General features: G+C 37.3%; 2 protein-coding genes across 6 annotated transcripts in view; one reads left to right on the forward strand and one right to left on the reverse strand.

The window, feature by feature from the left end:
* Positions 1–599, forward strand: part of Tti1 (Telo2 interacting protein 1) — a 14948-nt gene extending 14349 nt beyond the window's left edge. For all 4 annotated transcript variants that reach the window (XM_053749862.2, XM_053749864.2, XM_053749865.2 and 1 more), the window contains exon 18: positions 149–599. In XM_053749862.2, coding sequence (XP_053605837.1) covers positions 149–361 — 213 coding nt within the window. In that variant the 3' untranslated portion in view covers positions 362–599. The remainder of the gene's footprint in view (positions 1–148) is intronic.
* EMC1 (ER membrane protein complex subunit 1) lies at positions 418–19696 on the reverse strand. 2 transcript variants are annotated; one of them, XM_053749867.2, is made up of 17 exons: positions 19525–19696; positions 19326–19441; positions 18797–18928; positions 17805–18000; positions 16604–16931; positions 15668–15854; positions 14868–14984; positions 14375–14389; positions 13073–13245; positions 12434–12580; positions 11820–11987; positions 11035–11139; positions 9952–10138; positions 8410–8562; positions 6374–6550; positions 5110–5343; positions 418–4350 (listed from the first exon to the last, which is right to left on the reverse strand). In XM_053749867.2, the coding sequence occupies exons 1-17, from the start codon at positions 19665–19667 to the stop codon at positions 4190–4192; spliced, it is 2739 nt and encodes a 912-aa protein (XP_053605842.1). In that variant the 5' UTR covers positions 19668–19696; the 3' UTR covers positions 418–4189. The 2 variants fall into 2 exon arrangements, with proteins under 2 accessions (XP_053605842.1, XP_053605843.1); XM_053749868.2 differs by lacking the exon at positions 14375–14389.
* Positions 19697–20070: the final 374 nt, after the last annotated feature.

Genomic DNA, 20070 nt, shown 5'->3' on the forward strand with positions numbered 1-20070 from the left:
AACTGTTTTCGATTGCGAATAGAATGAATAATGATCTTAGCCCATTCGAAATATGCATTTTCGGTGACTTCAGTATTAAAAGTAGCGCTCCTGATTAGTTTCCAACCACACAAGAATTAAAAAAACATATATTTCTGTAATTTTTCAGGCGCTGGCAGTGGAATTCTTCAAAAAGATCTTGGATTACGACTTCTGTGCCGCTTGGTATCACCTACGTAAACTCTGCGACAACACCCATGTCTTGGAACCTCGTGATATTCAACAAATGAAACTAGAAACAATTGTCGGTACACCTTTCGAAGCCACTAATAAAGAATACGATGCCAATATAAAACTGATATTCAATCACGCAACAAGTTAAATTTTTAATTCCAAGTAAATTATCTACTCATTAAAAATGTAAATAAAACACTCAAATGGCATTTAATATTTTATTTTATAAAACACAGTATTCACTGAAATAATACCCTTCAATGTACATGTTTATTCTATTGATCCACTCACATCTTTGAGAAATCAGTCTCGTGCATATTTAAAAATGCATACTAATAATACCTTTTTGCTTGGTCGATGTTTTAAATTGGCAAAATTTTGTGATACTTCAAGTGATTTCATTACATTGTAAGATGTGAGGTAAGACAAACTCCCATTCCATTCCATTATAAATGATAAATAAAATTATTTTAGACCATACCGTAACTTAATACCTTACAAATGATTTGGTAACCTTAAAATTGTAGAATTCACCACGAGCATATACAATTATATACCCTATAAAGACCCCTTTTTCTTGAATATCTCCTATGAACGGGGACTTTTTCTTGATTATTTCTTATGAACAAACAGGCCAATTACAGTTTCAATATATGTATCCTAAAAGATCGTGAAAATTGAAAATGTATCCCTAGAGACGCGTGACGTTAATTTATATTACTTTAGATTTAGGAACTGAATTAGACCCGCTATTTATATTTGGCCATAATTGGAAACATGACCAACAAATGTGCAATTACTGTTTTAGATTTGTAAACAAAAAAAACTTGTAATGTGCAGATTAACTATAGACAAGTCTCGGCGTGCGATCTACGATTTAATATATATGTGCCACACAGCATGTTAGATAACACTTCTTATCTTTGTCGCACTTTCGTAACTATTTGCTAAAGAAGAGAGACAACAAATGGTGTCTAATATTTTATAACATCCTGTGTTTGAATATCATATAGGGAATATTTACTCACTTTGACATTTGCCAATGTGAATATAGAGATGTCTATTTGATTACAGTAGAAAGAGAAACTCAAAAGGGCACTATACGTACTTACACAAAGCAGAACAATAACAAAGTACAAAATGCAACAGTTACAAATCGTAAAAAGATTAACAAAAAATCATATGTTTATTCTAGATATAGACAACATTTTTATGAGCAAATTTAAACATACTGTTATTTCGGAGCTAATTAGTTACTGGTGATATCAATATCCTACACGAGTTACAAGTGCAATTATAAAACATTTTCTAACGAATTGCTCCACACAATTTACAAAAGGCGCTACAAGACTGCTTTTATATAAATATTTTTATATACAATAAAAATATTTATGAAAAAAAAAAAGTTTGCTTAAAATTAATAAACATTCCTTACCCAGTACACCATGTACTCGAAATCCTAACATTATAATATTAAAACAAAACATAAGTATTTCAACGTTTGTTATAACACTTTTTCGACCAAAAATGCACAAATGTGGTGGTATAAAGTCGTGTTACATTATGTCAATCAATGTTAGCAACGAACGATGGTAGTCAGTAGTCTTGGTCTATTCGTGTATATGACTGTATTTGTAGATAAAATATAATTGAAATATTCACTTGAAAATCAAAATCTTGGCAGATTAATTACTTTATAAATCAGAAATGTGCTAATATATTTTAAGTGAATATTTCCATAAAAAGGCATGTAAAGATTGTTTACCAACGATTTAAATACGTAAACAAATACATTATAAATTCATCGATGTTCTCATTATTAAGAGCCGTCACGACCGCTAGATTACGATCGCGATTCACAACTAGCGATGTGCCTCTGAGTAATTCTGTTCTCAGAAATTTCGCAAAAACGATATGAAGAAAATTCCCGGGAATTTTCGAAAATATTTCCGGGTCCTGTCCGTGCATTCTCGAAAATTTTGAGAACGGTACATCACTATATACAACCTAAACGTTCTTATAATTTGGGCATCGGGTTTGCTTATGATGTCATAATAATGACTCGATAGTGCTCAAACTTTTGTGCTATAAAAAAATTGGCGTTAACAGAGCCGCCATCGCCTAGTATTTAACTAGGAATTTCCAAATAAGGAATATTTCATTCCTATGGTATTCGAAAAGATGACTGACATAAGGCGCAGGCGCAAAGATTGCAACATATCTACTAAATACGTAATTTGACTTTTTATTGCAGATACTCAAAATGCTTTTATTTGATCGTGTGAATGTTGTGACAGTAGGCAGTTGTAACTGAGAGAAAAAAAAATATTGCTGTGTAATTAGAAAAGTGTGCAATAAAATCTAATTTATTCGACATATTTCTTATTAGTGTCTCCCCCTTCCAAATACTGCGACCGCGCCTGACAAAGCGAAGCCCATGTTACACGAACACTATGACTACTATATTTTTAGTTTCTTACAATGATATTATATTGGAATGGTTCCGATTGAAATATATTAAATCATTTACAAACCACTCTTAATAAATAATACATCTAAATTGCACTAGCTAATTTTTACATCCGACTATTAAACAACTTAAAATATGAAGAACTGAAAATTGTAGGACTTCGACAATTCTGTAATAATCGTTTATAATATAAAGACGAAATATTCCTCAACATCCATCTCTAGCTAACTCCAAGCTAATCTAACTTAGTTGGCGATGGCCGATCGCTTAATAATTTAGGACTTAAGATGGTCACAATAGGGATCTTATTACAAGAGTTGTCAATAAATCTTGTCCTTTAATTAAATAAAATTGATCGTTTCGCCGTTCAACATATGATTTTAACTTAAATTTTGAAACAAAAATTATATTGCAGGCTAAAGTGCTCAAAAAATAATGAAATAGTGACAAAACACCCCATTAAATATTTTTTTAATTTCCTAACCTATCCCACGACCTGGTTAGGATTTCGGGTCCGGATCGGAATAATTCATTCTACTGGGACCACTTTCTCAAGGCCTCAATATCTAAATTTGTCTACTAATTAGAATAATTAAGCTTAATACTTTAGAATATTTTTTATTATATCATACGAATTGAAGTTTCACACCACACTAATGTATCTGTCTTATTTATTTATAAAGTTATGTTGCAATACTTCAAAAAGGGATCATTGCATCTCCATTCCCTCGTAAATAAAATATATATTTTTACAAACCACCCCGTGACAAAACAATTAGAATGATAATACGTTATTAGATCGGATATTACCCGACTATGTTGCGTACGTAGTTAACTTATGTGAACACTCACTAAGCACGACCACTCCTATTCGTTCATATAGTCTACCTATTATAACTAGAGGCATTTGGCCTGTATTTTAACGGCAGTGGCTTTCATTTATTCTCCTAAATAGTAAAGATATTGCCTTTTAGGATCACTGTCAATAAAGTTTGGGATTTAGAATCGTGCTAAGGTATAGTACGATTCTAAATTTGACCAATCATAGAGACGCATCGAGCATTGTGATTGGTCGGTTCTTGAAGACGCCTTTTTATTGGCAGTGAGGCCAAATGCTAAATTTTTAATATGTAAAATTCTATTATATTTCAGATTAAAACTTAACTTCCAGAGTTGATCGTAACTATATTAAAATTACAAATGTATAATGTTTGTCCGTCTTCATGTGGCTACACAACAAATATCAAAAGGTAAAACATTGTAAACCGAAACATTTTAGTGTTAAATGTTGCCATAATAATTAAAATGTTAATTTAAGATACCATTATAAATTCAATACAGTGGACCTTATTTTATCAAATAAGAGCTAAATGACATTTCTGCCCCGAGTTGAAGACAATAAGAGAATTCATAGTCAGATAATTTTCCTTTGTCATACAGCCACAAGAAAACCTGTCCATGTCAAAGCTTCAGATATTAAGATATACAAACCTGTCTATCACCAAATCACTTCCAAGCCATTTTGAGCATCTTCCTGGAGGCAAAGTACTTGGTGCTGTACGAGGCTACGATCAGACCTACCAGTACGATGGTGATCAGGTAGTAGTCGAAATCATCCTTCAGAAGATCGAAGGTTTTTGATGGCGCCACGCGCGTGTAGAATAGGTCTGTGTGGAAAAATTTTAATGTACAAATTTCAAGCTAAATTGTAAATTATTTGATTTGATATTGAACGAAATATATTAACAGAAAAATAATCACTGACATTTTAAAACTTTCAAATCAAGCTAAAATTAAATTTGTCACCTCTTGGCTGGCAACACTGAGTATATCAACCAATCTTGACCTTTAGATTTAGTATTGCAACGTCAAAAAATTATAGTTCGTATTGAATCAGTTTTCTGGTTGACAGTTTTGTTCCCTAGTGTGTATGCGACTACCTGCCACTAGATGGAGGTAAGTAGTCGTAAAAGTCATGTCAGATGCCTTTAGGCGACTTCAATAAAATCTGACACCAGTGTTAGCAATAACACACTCGATACGACGATGAGTTTTCTATTCTTATACAGTCTATATAGCGTTTCGTTACAATAAATGCAAGTTTCGTTACAATAATTACATAAAAATAGCTTTTTTAATCTACCATGTTTATTTTACTAGATTTTAATAAGTTCAATTAATGGCAATCAACAGCTCGGATAATGGTAAGCCCTTCTGACATGATAGGGACCAATACTGTTCAAATGAGTTTGGCATCTCTTCTCAGCAGTGGTCGTTCCGAAATGCCAGTAGTTTGTAGCTTGTGAGAAATTACTATTTAATATAAAAATTAACGTGAAAAAGTGCCTGTGAAGGTCTAATTTCTGAAGAAATTATTTGAATTTGAATTCGAGAGCATTCTAGATCTAACAGATGTTTGTACTTACCCAATCCAGTAGCTAACACCAAACTGGTAGATTCCAACCCTGACGGCGCTGTGTATATCGCATGGATCCTATGTAACGTGTTGTTATAGTTGATGATAGCGTCTGCTGGGAGCGGCAGCTCAGGCGCGTAGGGGATGAGGCCCTCCTCCTGGGTCTCCGGGGTGGGGCTGACGGGCCGCTGGGGCCGGAGGAACGCCCACGGCATTTCTATTATGGCGCCCGTTGACATCGCCACTGTGGTAAATAAGTAAGGTAAATAGTTTTTTTTTTTCTTGTTTTATTATTTTCATTCCAGTGAAGGAGAAGGCAATGGCAAAACCAGTCCATTAATAATGCCAAGAAAGTTGTTACGTGTGTTTCATTCCATGTAATGACCTCGACCCTCAGTCATGAGTGAAGAAGATTATTTTCATTTAGGTAACTTTTGTCAAATATTCGTTGTAACGTTGATCAAAAATATTGGAATAAAAAAATGTAGTTCAATTTTGATTATTGTTTTCTGTTTACCAATCCTAGGTACGTACATAGGTAATGGAACCGGGAAAGTTGCATTCGGGACTACGTTGCCATGAAGGCCGGGGTCAGCGTAAAAAATATTTTTTAATATTCGGCTGTGCCTGTACAACCGCCTGTCTGACGTCACTCTTTGGGAATGCTATGATGTTCATGGGATGAGTTCTCGAAAACACTCTTAGATATTTGTACTTTTTTTTGTATTTTATAGAGTTGTTACAAACAAACATGTTAAGCGGTCAGAATGTCAAATGAACTATCTGGTAACTCTGACCTTTTAAAAGCTTTTTTGTATTTTATTATGTACAATATAGTTTATTTATTTATTTACACAAGAAACTTAAATTATAGATTATATTATAAAAATTAGTACAAGGGTGCTACTTATTTCCAATGAAATCTCTCCCAGTGAGAGGATATGTGGTAAGCTGAGGCAGAGTTGTTACAAACACGTTAAGTAATCCTACTTTCTACTAATATTATAAATGCGAAAGTTTGTGAGGATGTGTGCATGTTTGTTACTCTTTCACGCAAAATCTTCTGGACCGTTTGTTATGAAATTTGGTATACGGGTAGAATATATCCTGGAATAAGACATAGGGTACTTTTTATTCCGAAATTCTCACGGGAGCGAAGCCCCGGGGCGCAGCTAGTCAAAACATAAACTGGATACTTTTTATCCCGAAATTCTCAAAAGAGCGAAGCCCCGGGGCTTCGCTAGTCAAAACATAATGTAAGTGACGAGACTCACGCAGCACATGTTTGTCGGTGAGCGAGCGCTCGGTGGCGGTGCCGGCGACGGCGGAGGCGGGCTGCGGCAGGATGTAGGCCGCGCGGTCCACGAGCGGCGCCAGCGACGCCGACAGCGAACTGAACGCCGCGTGCGCGCCCAGCCAGCGCTGGTGCCCGGAGTACAGCTCCATCGTTGCTGCGGAACCATTTCAAGTTAATTCATTATGCGTGCTCTAAAACGTAGATTTTATCGAGAGATTAAAATATATATATATATACAGGGTGTTTTTTTATCCAGTGTCCAAATTTATGTATTATATTCTTTGTCGAAAATAATAAGACGCGTATTTTTTCGTTATGTACCTCTCCATACAAAAAAAAAGAAATAAAGCGTGCTAAAGTTATCCCAAAAGTGTTTACAATAGTTGACACCGCGCGCCATAAACACGGTAGGTAAGATCACGCGCTTTCAGTCGCCCCGCCTCTCGTGGGCATTGACCCCTTCCATTTCCATTGACAAAATACAGATTTTTCGTAGTTGCTGTGTACATAAGTTGCAAATTTTCCCTTCATACTTTCCGGGCTTAGGACCGTCAAATTGCAAAAGGCTTTTAATTATATACTTATTGGATTCCAATAAAATTACCAATAAGAATAGGTACGAGTAAGAACAAAAAAAAACCACGTGCAATCAGGCGTATTTAAAACATTTGAATCAACTTATGTACAAAATTAAAAATCAACTAATTAAAAGTTCACTAAAATCAACTTACGTGTAGTTACGAGGGCACCTACACTATCAGTCACAATACTTCAGGACCTGTTCGAAATGTAAACCGTCTATTTCTAAGCAGATCCTGGCTCTTTTTCTTAAATTACCTTTTAACTTATTAAGCACCAAAGTGTCTCTTTTCACTGTGTCAAATGTACGCACTATTTGTGTTTTTAACATATCGAGGCTTTGGGCCTCTTCACCGTAAACAAGTCTTTTCACTTCACCCCACAAGTAAAAGTCTAAGGGCGTAAGGTCTGGTGACCGAGGTGGCCATGCGACGGGCCAATGCCGATCTGCCATCTCCTCTCCTGCAGTAAACTGGCCATGATCCAAGAGCCTTTGGTTAGCTCGCAAAATTGTTCTACGGTGAGAAACTGCTGGTTCCAGTATGCCCGTAGCGCGAATTCGAGGAATACTTTCGGCCTTATACATCCTCTGGCTGCTAAACTTTCACCACTCAAAATGTAGCACCGCACCATTTCGTAGTACTCACGGTTCCAGTACATTGTAGAAAATTAAAAATACGAACAAGTTCCTATCGCGAATCACGAAATGAGCCGATTGCATAAGAGCGCACGCGTACGTCACGGGAGCTGGCGACTGGCGGCGCGGCGTTTGCGCAGAGGTTTCAAAGCCGCCGCCGGCACCCCCGTCTACCCCTTCCCTCCCCCGTTACTACAATTGCCTTCCCTTTCGGCGGGGCGCGGCCGGCGCATGAGTACTGTTTACTCGGGTGTCCATATTGAAAGGATACTCGGTACAAGAAAATTATTTCTAATTTGAAATTTTCATACTGTTTTTTTTTAAATAATCAATGTATTAATGGTACTTAATACCTAGAAAAAATTTGGACACTGGATAAAAAATCACCCTGTATATATTTGCGATGTCAAGTGTCAAGATTAATGCAGTTATACTTGTATATTATAAAAGCATTTACCCATGAGCCAATTAAATAAGTATTATGATCCTGCTAATATTATAAATGCGAAAATTAAGGATGTATGTGTATTATTCTTTCGTGCAAAATCTATTGGACGGATTTTTATTAAATTTAGTACACGGGTACAATGTAACCTGAAATAAAACATATGGTATTTTTGATCTTGGAGTTATTTTTTTTTGACGTCAATAATTGTTGATATCCTAAATTGAATAAAGAATTTTTAATTTTGTCCCAAAATTTCCACGAAAGCGAAGCCCCGGGCGCAACTAGTGATGAGTGATATAAATTTGACATGAAAGTGTCTAATTTCTGAATAAATGCTAAATAGACTCACCAATCTCAGTGCGTCGATGTTTGTCGTTGTAATAGAGGTAGGCCATGAAGTTCTCCGTGTGCACCGCGAGAGGCGTTGCGCGTGCGCGGCGCTGCGCTTGTGACGTCACCACCGCGCCCGACACCGCGTCCACGCACGTCGCCACCACCACGTCTGCAGTACAAATTGAAATAATGAATATATGTACAGTCTGTGAAAAAATAGGGTAGTTGCCATATAGTCAAATTAGGTACTTATTTCAATGTGTCTAAAACCTGTTTCACGAATTTAGATTTATTAACCAACAGGCGTTAAAATGTTGTATAATATAAATAAGAATTCCATCAATTGCGAAATGTAACATCATCTTTTTGGAATATTCATGTACCTGATTCGTTTTTACGACATCAAACTGAAGAACGCGTCATAACAGCTGCTACTCACTCACTCGCGCGATCGACTAAGTCTAGCCAGGAATCAGAGTCCACCTAGTATTATTACCCGTGCAAGCTTGATGGCGCGTGCGTTTCGCTTTTCTATTAGCAGGGATAAGCATAGCTTTAGCCTCTTCATTCCAACAGCACTTAATGGTGTAGACAGATAATCTAAGATATACAGGGTTACTGGTATCAAACGCAAAACCTCCTAAAGACTACTTGGGTACATGAAAACAAGCAACTTTTATTCTACGAATTTTAGTAATTTGTAATTTTTTTTTTCATATAAAAAAATACAATCTAATTTGCGATTGTACACATATTAACTAGCCAAGCAACGCGGACAGTACAGTAGCGTTACGTAGCGGAATCGAACATAGAGTTAACGTTTTATAGAAACGACATTAAAACTAAAAAAAAGGAAAACGTTTTTATTTATTACGTTTAGACAAAAGTCGTAGAACAAAAGATGTTAGTCTCTATGTACCTTATGCGCCTTTGGAAGGTTATACGTTAGATACCAGTAATTCTGTATATTGTATATACCTCTGTCAATAAATACTAGTTTATTTTTAACTAGCTGATGTGACTTCGTTCGCGTGGCCGAACAATTTTTGGTAAGGAGTCAAAATTATTAGAGAAATTTAATTGTACAGACAAATGTAACAAGAATGAAGATGCTAATCAGACTGAAAAAGTATATTTTCTATAGTTTAGCTGAACTATTATGACTCTTCTTCAGGTGTTCCAGATCTTCGATTTTTATACCTCAACAGAAAATGCTCATCAGACTGAATAACTTTTATTAGAGCGTCATTTCTATGTTTCCTATAGTTTAGCTGTACCATCATTGTCCGTCAGGTGTTCCAGTTTTGAAAATATTTTATACCCTATATGTTGCCCAGGCATAGCTGTATAACAAAAAAAGTTTCATTCAAATCCGTCCAGTAGTTCCGAAGATTAGCGTGTACAAACAGACAGACATACAGACAAACATTTTTTTTTTCAAATTCTTACTCTGTTGCTTTGACTCTATAGCCAAATTTTATTTTTATGTAAATTTATTAAATGTACAGGATTTTTTTTCTGTTTTATTATATGTATTGATTGATTATAAGAACGTGACCTTTGTGCGTGAGGTCTGGTCCCTCGGTGACGAACAGCACGAGGTTGGGGTTGAGGTACTTGTACAGCAGCTGGCGGTCGCCGAGTACGCGGCCGGGCGAGTGCACGCGCTCGCGAGGTTTCCCGCGTAACGCCGCGATGCGGTGCCCCTGCAGCTGCAGCGACCACGTGCGCGACGCTGTTACCGTCTTTGCGGGAACATTCAAACAATCATTCAATTAAATACATTTATTTCTTTATTTATTTATCAATTTATGTACACAAAAAACTTAAAAATATTATAAAAATTAGTACAAGGTAGTAGCACTACTTATTTCATATGAAATCTCTTCCAGTATACCCGTGAGATGAGATTTTGTACATAGAGGCAGACTGGCGTGTGCATAAAAAAATAAATAAATGAAAAAAATACATTTATTTGCAAACACGGTAAAAATACGTTCGGACAAAATGTCAGTTTCATTTGATCAAGCGTGTTGCACCAACAATCGGCATGCAAATATTCAACTAAACACACGTTGTCGCACCAAAAACAAAACAGATTTTAAAACAATTCCATTTTTACAACAAACGAATAAAACTAGAACGATATGCATAAAGAGTAGAAATTAATTAAAGTGCAACTAATTTTTTTCCATACAAAATTGTTGCCATACTTCAGCATTTTACGTCAAAAATGTGACAGCTACGCAAAATATAGCGCCCCCATTTTTTGTCATCTCTTTATGGTCAAGCTGTACAATGAGCAGCGTTGAAAGAGACATTCGAAAATCTATTCATTTAGGGCCGTCAACACGCGTGGCTGCGATAACCACTTTCCATCATGTGGCACGCGTGCCAATTGCTTACTCAGTAGTATGGATTCGATCCGCACTCGAAATTATATGAAGTCTACTACCGACTCCATGCAGGCAAAGAAAAAATAAATAAATTAACAAATGCGGGTCTTTCACATTACAACTTCAAAACACATTGCATCCGTCAGGATCAGGATGTGTTTTGAAACTTGCCTTTGCTTGCCTTGAAACCGCATGCATTCCAAAAGTATGTATGTACGGAAGATTTTAATCTACTATACACTCACCCTTCCATCGTATCTGAGAGCATATCCGTTGACTTTCGCGGTGTCCTTGTGCGCGACATACATGAACAAGTTCTCGACGAGTGGCGCCGCTGATCCCGGTAGTACCTGTGAAGTAATTACTGAGATAACATATTTCAACTACACATTACTCCACCAGCGATAACCTATGTTAGACCACAGGTCATAAAATTCCAAATTTTATCAAAATCGGCCCAGCGATATATCCGTGAAAACGTAACAGAAAGACTTTAGCTTTAAATATTAGTATTGATATAAACCCTGAAGTGGGGTAGTAATTGCGCACTGGCAACATTGCGAGACTAGCGCCACCGCGGCGGCTGCGGCAGCACGAGGGCAACAACAGGAACAAGGGCACGCATACGCGCGAGTAAACGTCAAGAGAGACAGGTGTCACTTAAAGATAGCTGGCGAATAATATTTTGTTGTGTTATGAAAAGTGCATTTGCGATGTTGTTTAAAATATAAATAAATTATGACAAATTACACAGATTGAGCTAGCCCCAAAGTAAGTTCGAGACTAGTGTTATGGAATGCTAACTCAACGACACTATATTTTATAACAAATACATAAATAGATAAACATCCACGACCCGGGCCAATTAGAAAAAGATCATTTTCCATCATGACCCGACGGGGGATCGAACACGAGACCTCTCGGTTCAGAGGCAAGCACTTCACCACTGCGCCACCGAGATCGTCAAAAACCACCGAGGCTGTTGAACTACTTGTTCTACTGGTAGGGACGAGGGTTAATTGAACTTCACCTGCACATTTTCATCGCTGTCCAGTAAGACCAGAGCATGTAGCTTCTCTTCGTCAGCGTTGGGCAATATCGCCACTTGTAACAACTGAGTGTCGAGCTTCATGAAGCGTTCGCCGACCGGAGTGCCGCGGATCGGATTGATACTGATAATTAGGCCTTCTTTTGTCTCCTATAATTATAATATGGCGAACATTAGAGCAGGATAGAGAATGTTGGCGTCGTAGAGAGGCATATGTTCCGCATCGGGGAGAAAAGATGATTATGATTGGTTAGTTAAAACGCAATCTCAGATGCCTTATTCATGTAGCATATTTTCTAAGATCGTAAAGCTTAATTCTTGTCTTTAAAAATTGACGAAGTTTCATATAATCTTGAATACCCGTCTTTGACCCTTTAGGGATGGAATTTCGGAATGTGTTACTCTTAAGTCATAGATCCATTACTATGCCTTTATATTGCCTATAGATCTTTATATTTGACGAGAAAAGGTGCCTGTGAAAGTATTTGTGTTTAACTATTTATTTGATGTTATTACAAAAGGTAAACGGCGGGCATAAAGCCTAGGGCTTTTTCTAACGAAAGATTTAGAAAAACTGTCGACATGAATGAACTCACCACATGTTTCCCGACTATAGTGAGATATGCGTCCAACGGCGGGTGCCTCGCGGAGCGGCGCGTGAACAGCAGAGTGTGACGCGCGTCCAGCGCGGGCTCGTGTCGGGACCACAGGATCTCGCCGGAGAGATTGTCCATGCCGAAGATCTATGGGGAATTTTCGAGAAAACAACATGTGACGTCACCTTTGAACGCCAAAGATTTGTGGAATAAAATATTGAAACGGAACAAAAATTTTTTAGAAGTCTTTCGTATCCTAAATTTACGTTTGGTAATTTGCAAACTCATTTGATATAACAAATAACTATTTAAAAAACTCTAGATTTAAGACGCATTATTAAGAATGAGTGCGTTAGGTGAAGAAAAAACAAAACCCCATTCCCAGTTAACTTAAATCTTTTAAAAACTTTTTTGTAAGCAAAAAAAAAGTGGTTCTTAAAATACGAACTGATTTCAAAATGGAGTTCATCAATATTTAATGCACTATTCAGAACTGTGTAAATATGTTCAAGTCAACTCTGTGCTAAATTGAAAAGTACACTTTATTGAACTGTTAATTTGTAGGACCACTCCAAAATGCGGAAGGAAACTTTTATTCGAAGTACTTGGATAGATACAGCTTTCCATGTTTTCTATTACCTTGCCGACTTTGGTAACCAGCACTATAATCTTGTGCAAATTGAAGTAATCCCTCACAAGCGGAGACTGGCTATCCTTGCTGGCTTGGGACTGTCCGTCAAACGACGTCAACAACGTGTGCAGCTGTTGGAACTGCGTGTGCAGGCGACGGGAGAACGCCGCCCAGATTGAACCTAAAGGCATAAAGTAGTCGTTTACAACACGATGGCACGAAGCGTTTGTAACTAAGGGCGAGTGCTGCGTTAAGCAAGCTACGGGTTTCAGATGGCCTCGTTGCTGCGTTGTGTCGACGCAGCGATTCTGGTCCGTGGTTTTACATTGACCTTTGTACGTCAACAACGCACTTGTGACATACAATTGTCGAAGCGTAACAGAGCAGTGAGGCCTCGCTCGTAATCGTGACGTTCACAATCACACGCGTGACTGAAATAGACGCAATGGATTCGTTCCATCTCTTTCGCGCTTAAGATATGTGACCCGAGACGGAATGAAACGGTCGCGTGCGCAGCAAAACACAGCGCGCGCCCTTAATTAATTTTTTATAGCGGCCGTACACATTCGGCGAATTCAAACGCATGCGGACGTGAATAAAGGTACATTATAACGTGAGTTTTGCATCAACATGATGAAAATCCAGTATTGTACGTCGAATTCCACTATTCGGCGAATTCTTCGCCGACAGTGTATAGATTAGTTACTTGAATAAAAATAAACATTTTAACATGACTTTTAATTACATTTACCACTTTTCCCTGTCATTCATAAAAAAGTTAAAATATGTTTTGTCTTTTTCGGTCAATTTCGATTATTATAAAGTGCGATAGTGATAAAACATATTTTAGCTTAAAGTATGTTTTAACTTTATGAATAACGGGGTTACAAATCAATACAGATGTTTGTTCATGCCAGATTGTTTACCCTTATCGATTAGGTACCTCAAAATGGAGTGTAGAAAAATAAATGTTCTTGTTGTGTTATCACAACGAATGCATCAGTCTACATTTGCATTCCAAAACAAAATAAGAAACACAAGCCAGAGAGGATATAAAGACACAGAACATGAAATTTCCCAAACATCTCAGATTCTAGATACAGAAGAATTTTTATACACAATGCCAATACATCAGTGGAACATACTAAAAAGTCAGTCAGTCACTAACATGAAATAATACAAATATATAAAAATAATAACTGGCAATTCTCAGAAGAGTTAGTCGGATTTCTAGAAACGTCAATCACTAACATCAAATAAGTAACACAAATCGGAATCATACATTACGGGCTTACGATCTCAATACTTACTATACATCTTGGCAGCTAGAAAAAAAGATTATCACATCAATATTTACAATTATAATTTAGATAATTTTGAATATGTACTTTTATATATTTTGATATATATATTTTTTAATATGCATTTTGACACACAATAATAGTAAATGACAATAAAAATTTAAGTAAATGTCCGCGCGTCATAAAAAGGCAAAGTGCCCAGAACACTGGCTATATATTACGCCGGCTACACGCTATCGCCGAACTCGAAAAAATGTTGACGCGAATGCATGATCATTGCGTAGTTTGTACGAGAGATTTTATTTGCCCCAATGAAAAAAGTTCGGCAGGACACAGATTACGTATTGATGAAAAAAGCACGATTTCATTCATTCATATCGGGTGTGTCATTACTAACCCTCGTGTCAGATTTTATTAAAGTCGCCTAAAGGCTTCTGACATGACTTTTACGACTACCTACCAAATCTCATAAACACTAATAATGAAAACACAGTATAAATACCTTCTTTCTGATCGAACTCAGATTCGATGGCGGCATCCAGGTCGGAGACGGGGAGGTCAACGAACTCCACCGCCACCACCGCCGCCAGCGCCTCCTCGCGGCTCCACAACACGCGACCTACGAATTACTTGTTGAATTGGCCACTTGACGGTAAAAAATAAGTGCATCATCATCAATCAATTTAAGAACATATTCTTGTCGATGGAGTAAAAATATTGGTAATGTCTATGGCTAGGAAGGCGGCGTTATTTACTATTTTTTGTTCTTATTAAATCATCATTAAATGCGTGACGTCATAACGTCATTGTAAAACAAGCTCCAGATAGATTTTTTTTTTTGTTTTTGACATAAGAAATCTGATTCATTTATTAATTGATGTACCTACACCAACAATATGATGTAAATATAAAACTTACAAATAGCTGACACTTAGTATAAAGGTGCTACTTAGAGCTGGCCATTTGCTCAGTCGTGCTTAGTATCGTACTCCGCTGTTGAAGTTCCGTTGTGCTCCGCTTTTTTTCTATAGTTTATGACACTAACGTGTGAACTTCATACAATTTCTGCGTTGTCCCTGTTGACAGATGTCAACGTGATGGAAGACGACGGAGCACAACGGAGCGATGGGTTCTAGGCAACTTTGCACCTAATACCCAACGGAATAATTTATATTTTTCATTTTCTTCTGACTTAAGAAGTACGACTATAATTTATTTTATTTTTTTTTTTTTACATTAATTATGTGTCCCCACATATCAAACAAGCTATAGACAAACAAATATTTGTTCAAGTATTCTCACCATCTAGCTGCAACAAGTGTACGGAATGGTCGGCGCCGGTGACGAGCACGCGGCACGCGCGCGCGCACGTGACGGCCGCCAGCTCAGGCTGCGGCGCGGCCTGCTGCTGCTGCTGCTGCTGCTGCGGCGGCCTCGCGTGCTCCAGCTGCTGCCCGGACTGCAGGCTGTGCGCGTGCAGGTGGAATTGCTGCAATGTACTCCGGCTGATAAGGAACGATATAAGTGCTAACGGTCTGACAACTAGGGATGCCGGATTGCCGACGATCGTGTGAAGTGAACACTAGGATGAGAGTCCGGTCAGTAAGGGAATTTTAGTAGAATCCGCGACGGCGCTCGACATTTATGTCGAGCGCCGTCGCGGCGTTCAATATTTATTGAATCTCGATATTTATATCGAGATTTATGAGCTCAAAACGTATATGTGAATCTACTCAAAATATCGCAAAAAAAAATTATGTTTTTTTTGCGCGATATAAGCGAGATAAAATAAAAAGATGCGTCGTACAAAAACTTATGAAATTCTTAAAAAAGAACTTTTACAACAATGTGACAATTAACAACAGCAGTGTGGCTCCACTCTATTTTCCCTATTACTACATTTAAATTTATATTTATTATGAACAAGTATTCGGCGCACGTTCGCGCATAATGTCCAGTAAACGTCTTCATCTTGTATTTAAAATATAGTGGCCTTGTGTAAGTGGATTCATTAAACCCGTAGAATTATTTATCTTAAACCTAAACTGTCCTCTGGAATCACACTCTATAAATTGTATAAAAATCCATCGTTGTTTGTGAGTTTAGTGCATTCATTTATAATATGGAAGGATCATTCTCAACACCTGTGAGCTGTACATGAAGTCCTATGCACAGCTATGTTTTATGAAAAGACTGACTTTCTCATAACTGCCAACAACACATGAATAAAAAAAATACCTTTGAATCATCAGTCCATGTTTGCACCAATATTGGTCCTGTGGCCGTATCAGTCACCAGGGCTGACGCCAAACGGTCGAGTAACTGGACCTTAGCCACTTCAAAGCTATTATCCTTTATTAGCACCACCACTTTGCCATTTAGAATGACTCCGGGAGTCACAGTGTTGTGCGATAGCGGGCGCATGAGCGGGCTCGGTTGTGCTGTGAATGTTGAAAGCGGTTTGCTTATGATCTGAACAGTGTTCGAGGTAACATCTAATGCGATCAAGTTTTCGCTCCCTTCGGGTCCGCTGATGCATATGTAGTATGGACCGCTCAGTATACATCTGTAAGAAAAAAATGTGTTTGTAACGTCAGGTAGGTATTAGGTAGGCTACAAAGCTCTGCTCCCAAAGGGATTTTGGTATAGCTAAACAATTAGTTTTAGGTCAGCTCTACTGTTTGTTTATACTTACAAAAACTTAATCACCATATTTCTAGATCATTTAAATAAAGTACAAATACACTAATCGAAATAGAAATCATCTGCTATGTATATATCGAAAGTTCACAATATTTAAAAGACATCAAGCAGTCAAAAAATAGTCTTTGGAAGCTAAAGAAAATATCTTTGTGAATGCTATTGTTATTTAGCTACCAGGGCTATGTGACTCAGTCGCCTCATACAACATCTGTAGGACGATATGGAGTGGTTCTCTTCTAGGACTACTCCATATCCTAATCCATAGCCAATATGCCCATCAATCTATCTCTCTTTTTCCTTCCCTCTTTTCCCTCTTCTACTTTCAACAGTTTCAAGTATGAGCTTTCTTCTCCTACTCTACTACAGTAAAATGATTTTCTCTTATCTGAATATTTTTCTAGTTACCTGGGCAGGGCCAGCCCAGGGTAATTGCTTTCCTACATTTTCAGTCAGACCATTGACAAGCATTGGCTTGTCAATGGTCTTATTTTCTCAGGTACAGTATAAAGTTTAAATGGATTTGTTATACATGTCACAAATGCTTTTTAACTTATTTTTGAAAATAATAATGAGATGAAAAAATTCTGTACATCGGCGTAAGACGTAAAAGAGATGAATTAATTCAGCCGAACTGGCATGGTCTCTATAACTCAGTAGTCAAGAGCACCGTCCCAGATAGACTGGGTTCAATTCGATAAAACTGTACTGATTATTATTTTCACAGTATAACATTTACCCGTCATTAACCCAAGGCGCGGGCAGCTTGGAAGTGAGGCCGCTGTTGTGCCCCGAGCGCAGCGCGTACTGCGACAGCGCGAGCGCTGAGTGCGCGTGCGCGCGCTGCACGTGCACCAGCACGTCGCGTCGCGCGCTCCACTGCGACATCGCCTCACCGCTCTGCAGCGTGAGCGACCACTCCCAGAGTAACACGCCTGGTGTCACATTGTTATATTTCAATTTTACTTCGCGTGCTTATAAAGTTTGACATTTATATTGGATGTAAGTCCCTTAATATTCTAGAGCATGAAGTATAATGTACATCATTAAGTGACATGAAACAAATTCAACTTTATGGTATTTAATAAAAATGAGTGTCGAAACACATATAACAACTTCCTTGGTTTGAAATGGAGTGTCATACCTTCTCCCTTTCACACTGTAGAGTTTGTTGGTAGTAGTGAAGCTGATAGTTATGGAGTGCAGGAGGAAAAGATCATCAAACAATCACAATAGTAAAGTATATTGTAGAGTTACAAATTAATGACATTGGCTATTCCTTTCCGAGTAGGTTTTAATGCACTCTAATTAGGTTAACAAAGTATCAACTTTAAATATGATAATATAGCGCGCGTGCCATGAGGTTTACCGGGTAAGCATAAATATGTACAGACTAGATGATATCATCAACTAGACTGCAGTTTGAATCTTACAAAATACTTTTTAAATAATTGTAATACTAGTAACAAGCTCCAGCTTCACACAGAGACAATATTATGCATGTTACTTAAAATCAACTATTGTATGCAAAGATTATTATTTGCCAATAATGAATAGATCATATTATGCAATAAAATGTGGCCATCCAAATCATAAGGGACCTTATGGCAGCTAGCACTTACTCTTTATTGCCGTTGTTTGAATACATAACAACGGCAATAATGGCGCAAGTGCCAAGGGCCATAAGGACCCTTTTGATTTGGACGGCCACAAATATTGAGTATAACCAACCTGTGTCAGAATCCCATCCCCTCACAAGGTATGGATTTGAGCCTGTGATTGTCACCACATTCTCCGAGAGGTGCAACAGCTGAATATTGCCTGATGGGCCCGTCTCAAACACATGACGCCATACTACCTGACCTGAAAGGTTTATACTTTTGACATACCAGTAACAACAAATATAACATTCATGCCTCTCTCATCTCCACGTGTTTCCGGTTGCGTTTAGTGCTGGGTGGCTGCTAAGGCCAACAATGTAAGAAAAATAAGTTATTGAAAATTTTACTTTTCGAAGATTTGGATGTGATTTTACAACCGGCCACCTGCCTAACGTCAACCCTCCTTGAGAATGCTAAACATTTTGACAGTTCATATTGTTTAAGATAACAAAAATAATGTGTTGGAATGACTGGCTGTTTTATTATGATCATTCAATAACTATTCGGATAATTTGTTGAAGACATAATATAGTACACGAAGATTGTTTTCGTTAATTTATAAATAAGATGTATGTAATAAAAATCAATTATGTACCTACCTGTCTTCAAATTCAACGCCGCAAGAACATTCTCTTCTGTAGCCACAATAATTTTCTTAGCCGTGGATACTGTATCAAATTGGGAGAATTTTATCCTGCCAACGTAAGTTTGACGCCTGAAAACGATAATTTCATTAAAAAATTAAATAACTTGGTCTCATCGGTGACATAGATACCATAACCTATAATATTAAATTACCAGTCGAATTTTCCAATCTGATCCTCGTAAATGCATTCAGAAAGATTTAATAAACTAAAGAACACAATTAACCAGTTTATACTGTTCAAAGATTTCAATAAACCCAAGAAATTGGGTTTAAAACGAATTAACAGCATCCCCATTGCTGATTGACTGAAAAATGTAGTGTTGCCACACTAAACACGTATAGTTTTGTTTTTGATAAATTAAGCTTATTGCTTAGCTTGATAACGTTATTTTAAATTCACACTATTAGTAACGTTATATCAGTAAAGTTATAACTGGAATAGTATATACCGTAGGCAGAAATAGCGATAGATACTATATTATTATCTTCATAAGATCATCGTACAAGAAAGAGATGTGCGTATTAGAAATTCATGACAAGAAACGAGACCGTAGATATAGATTTATTGGTCTTTGATAACGTTACAACAATTTAATGTTAAAAAAAAAATTACCATTTTTTTTTCAATACAAATTTGTTACAAAGTTATTTTTGCCCTTTCCAGCATATTATTTTAATATTAGGTACATTTGTTAATA

Source organism: Plodia interpunctella, chromosome 9 (assembly GCF_027563975.2).
Source record: "Plodia interpunctella isolate USDA-ARS_2022_Savannah chromosome 9, ilPloInte3.2, whole genome shotgun sequence".
NCBI classification, from domain to species: domain Eukaryota; kingdom Metazoa; phylum Arthropoda; class Insecta; order Lepidoptera; family Pyralidae; genus Plodia; species Plodia interpunctella.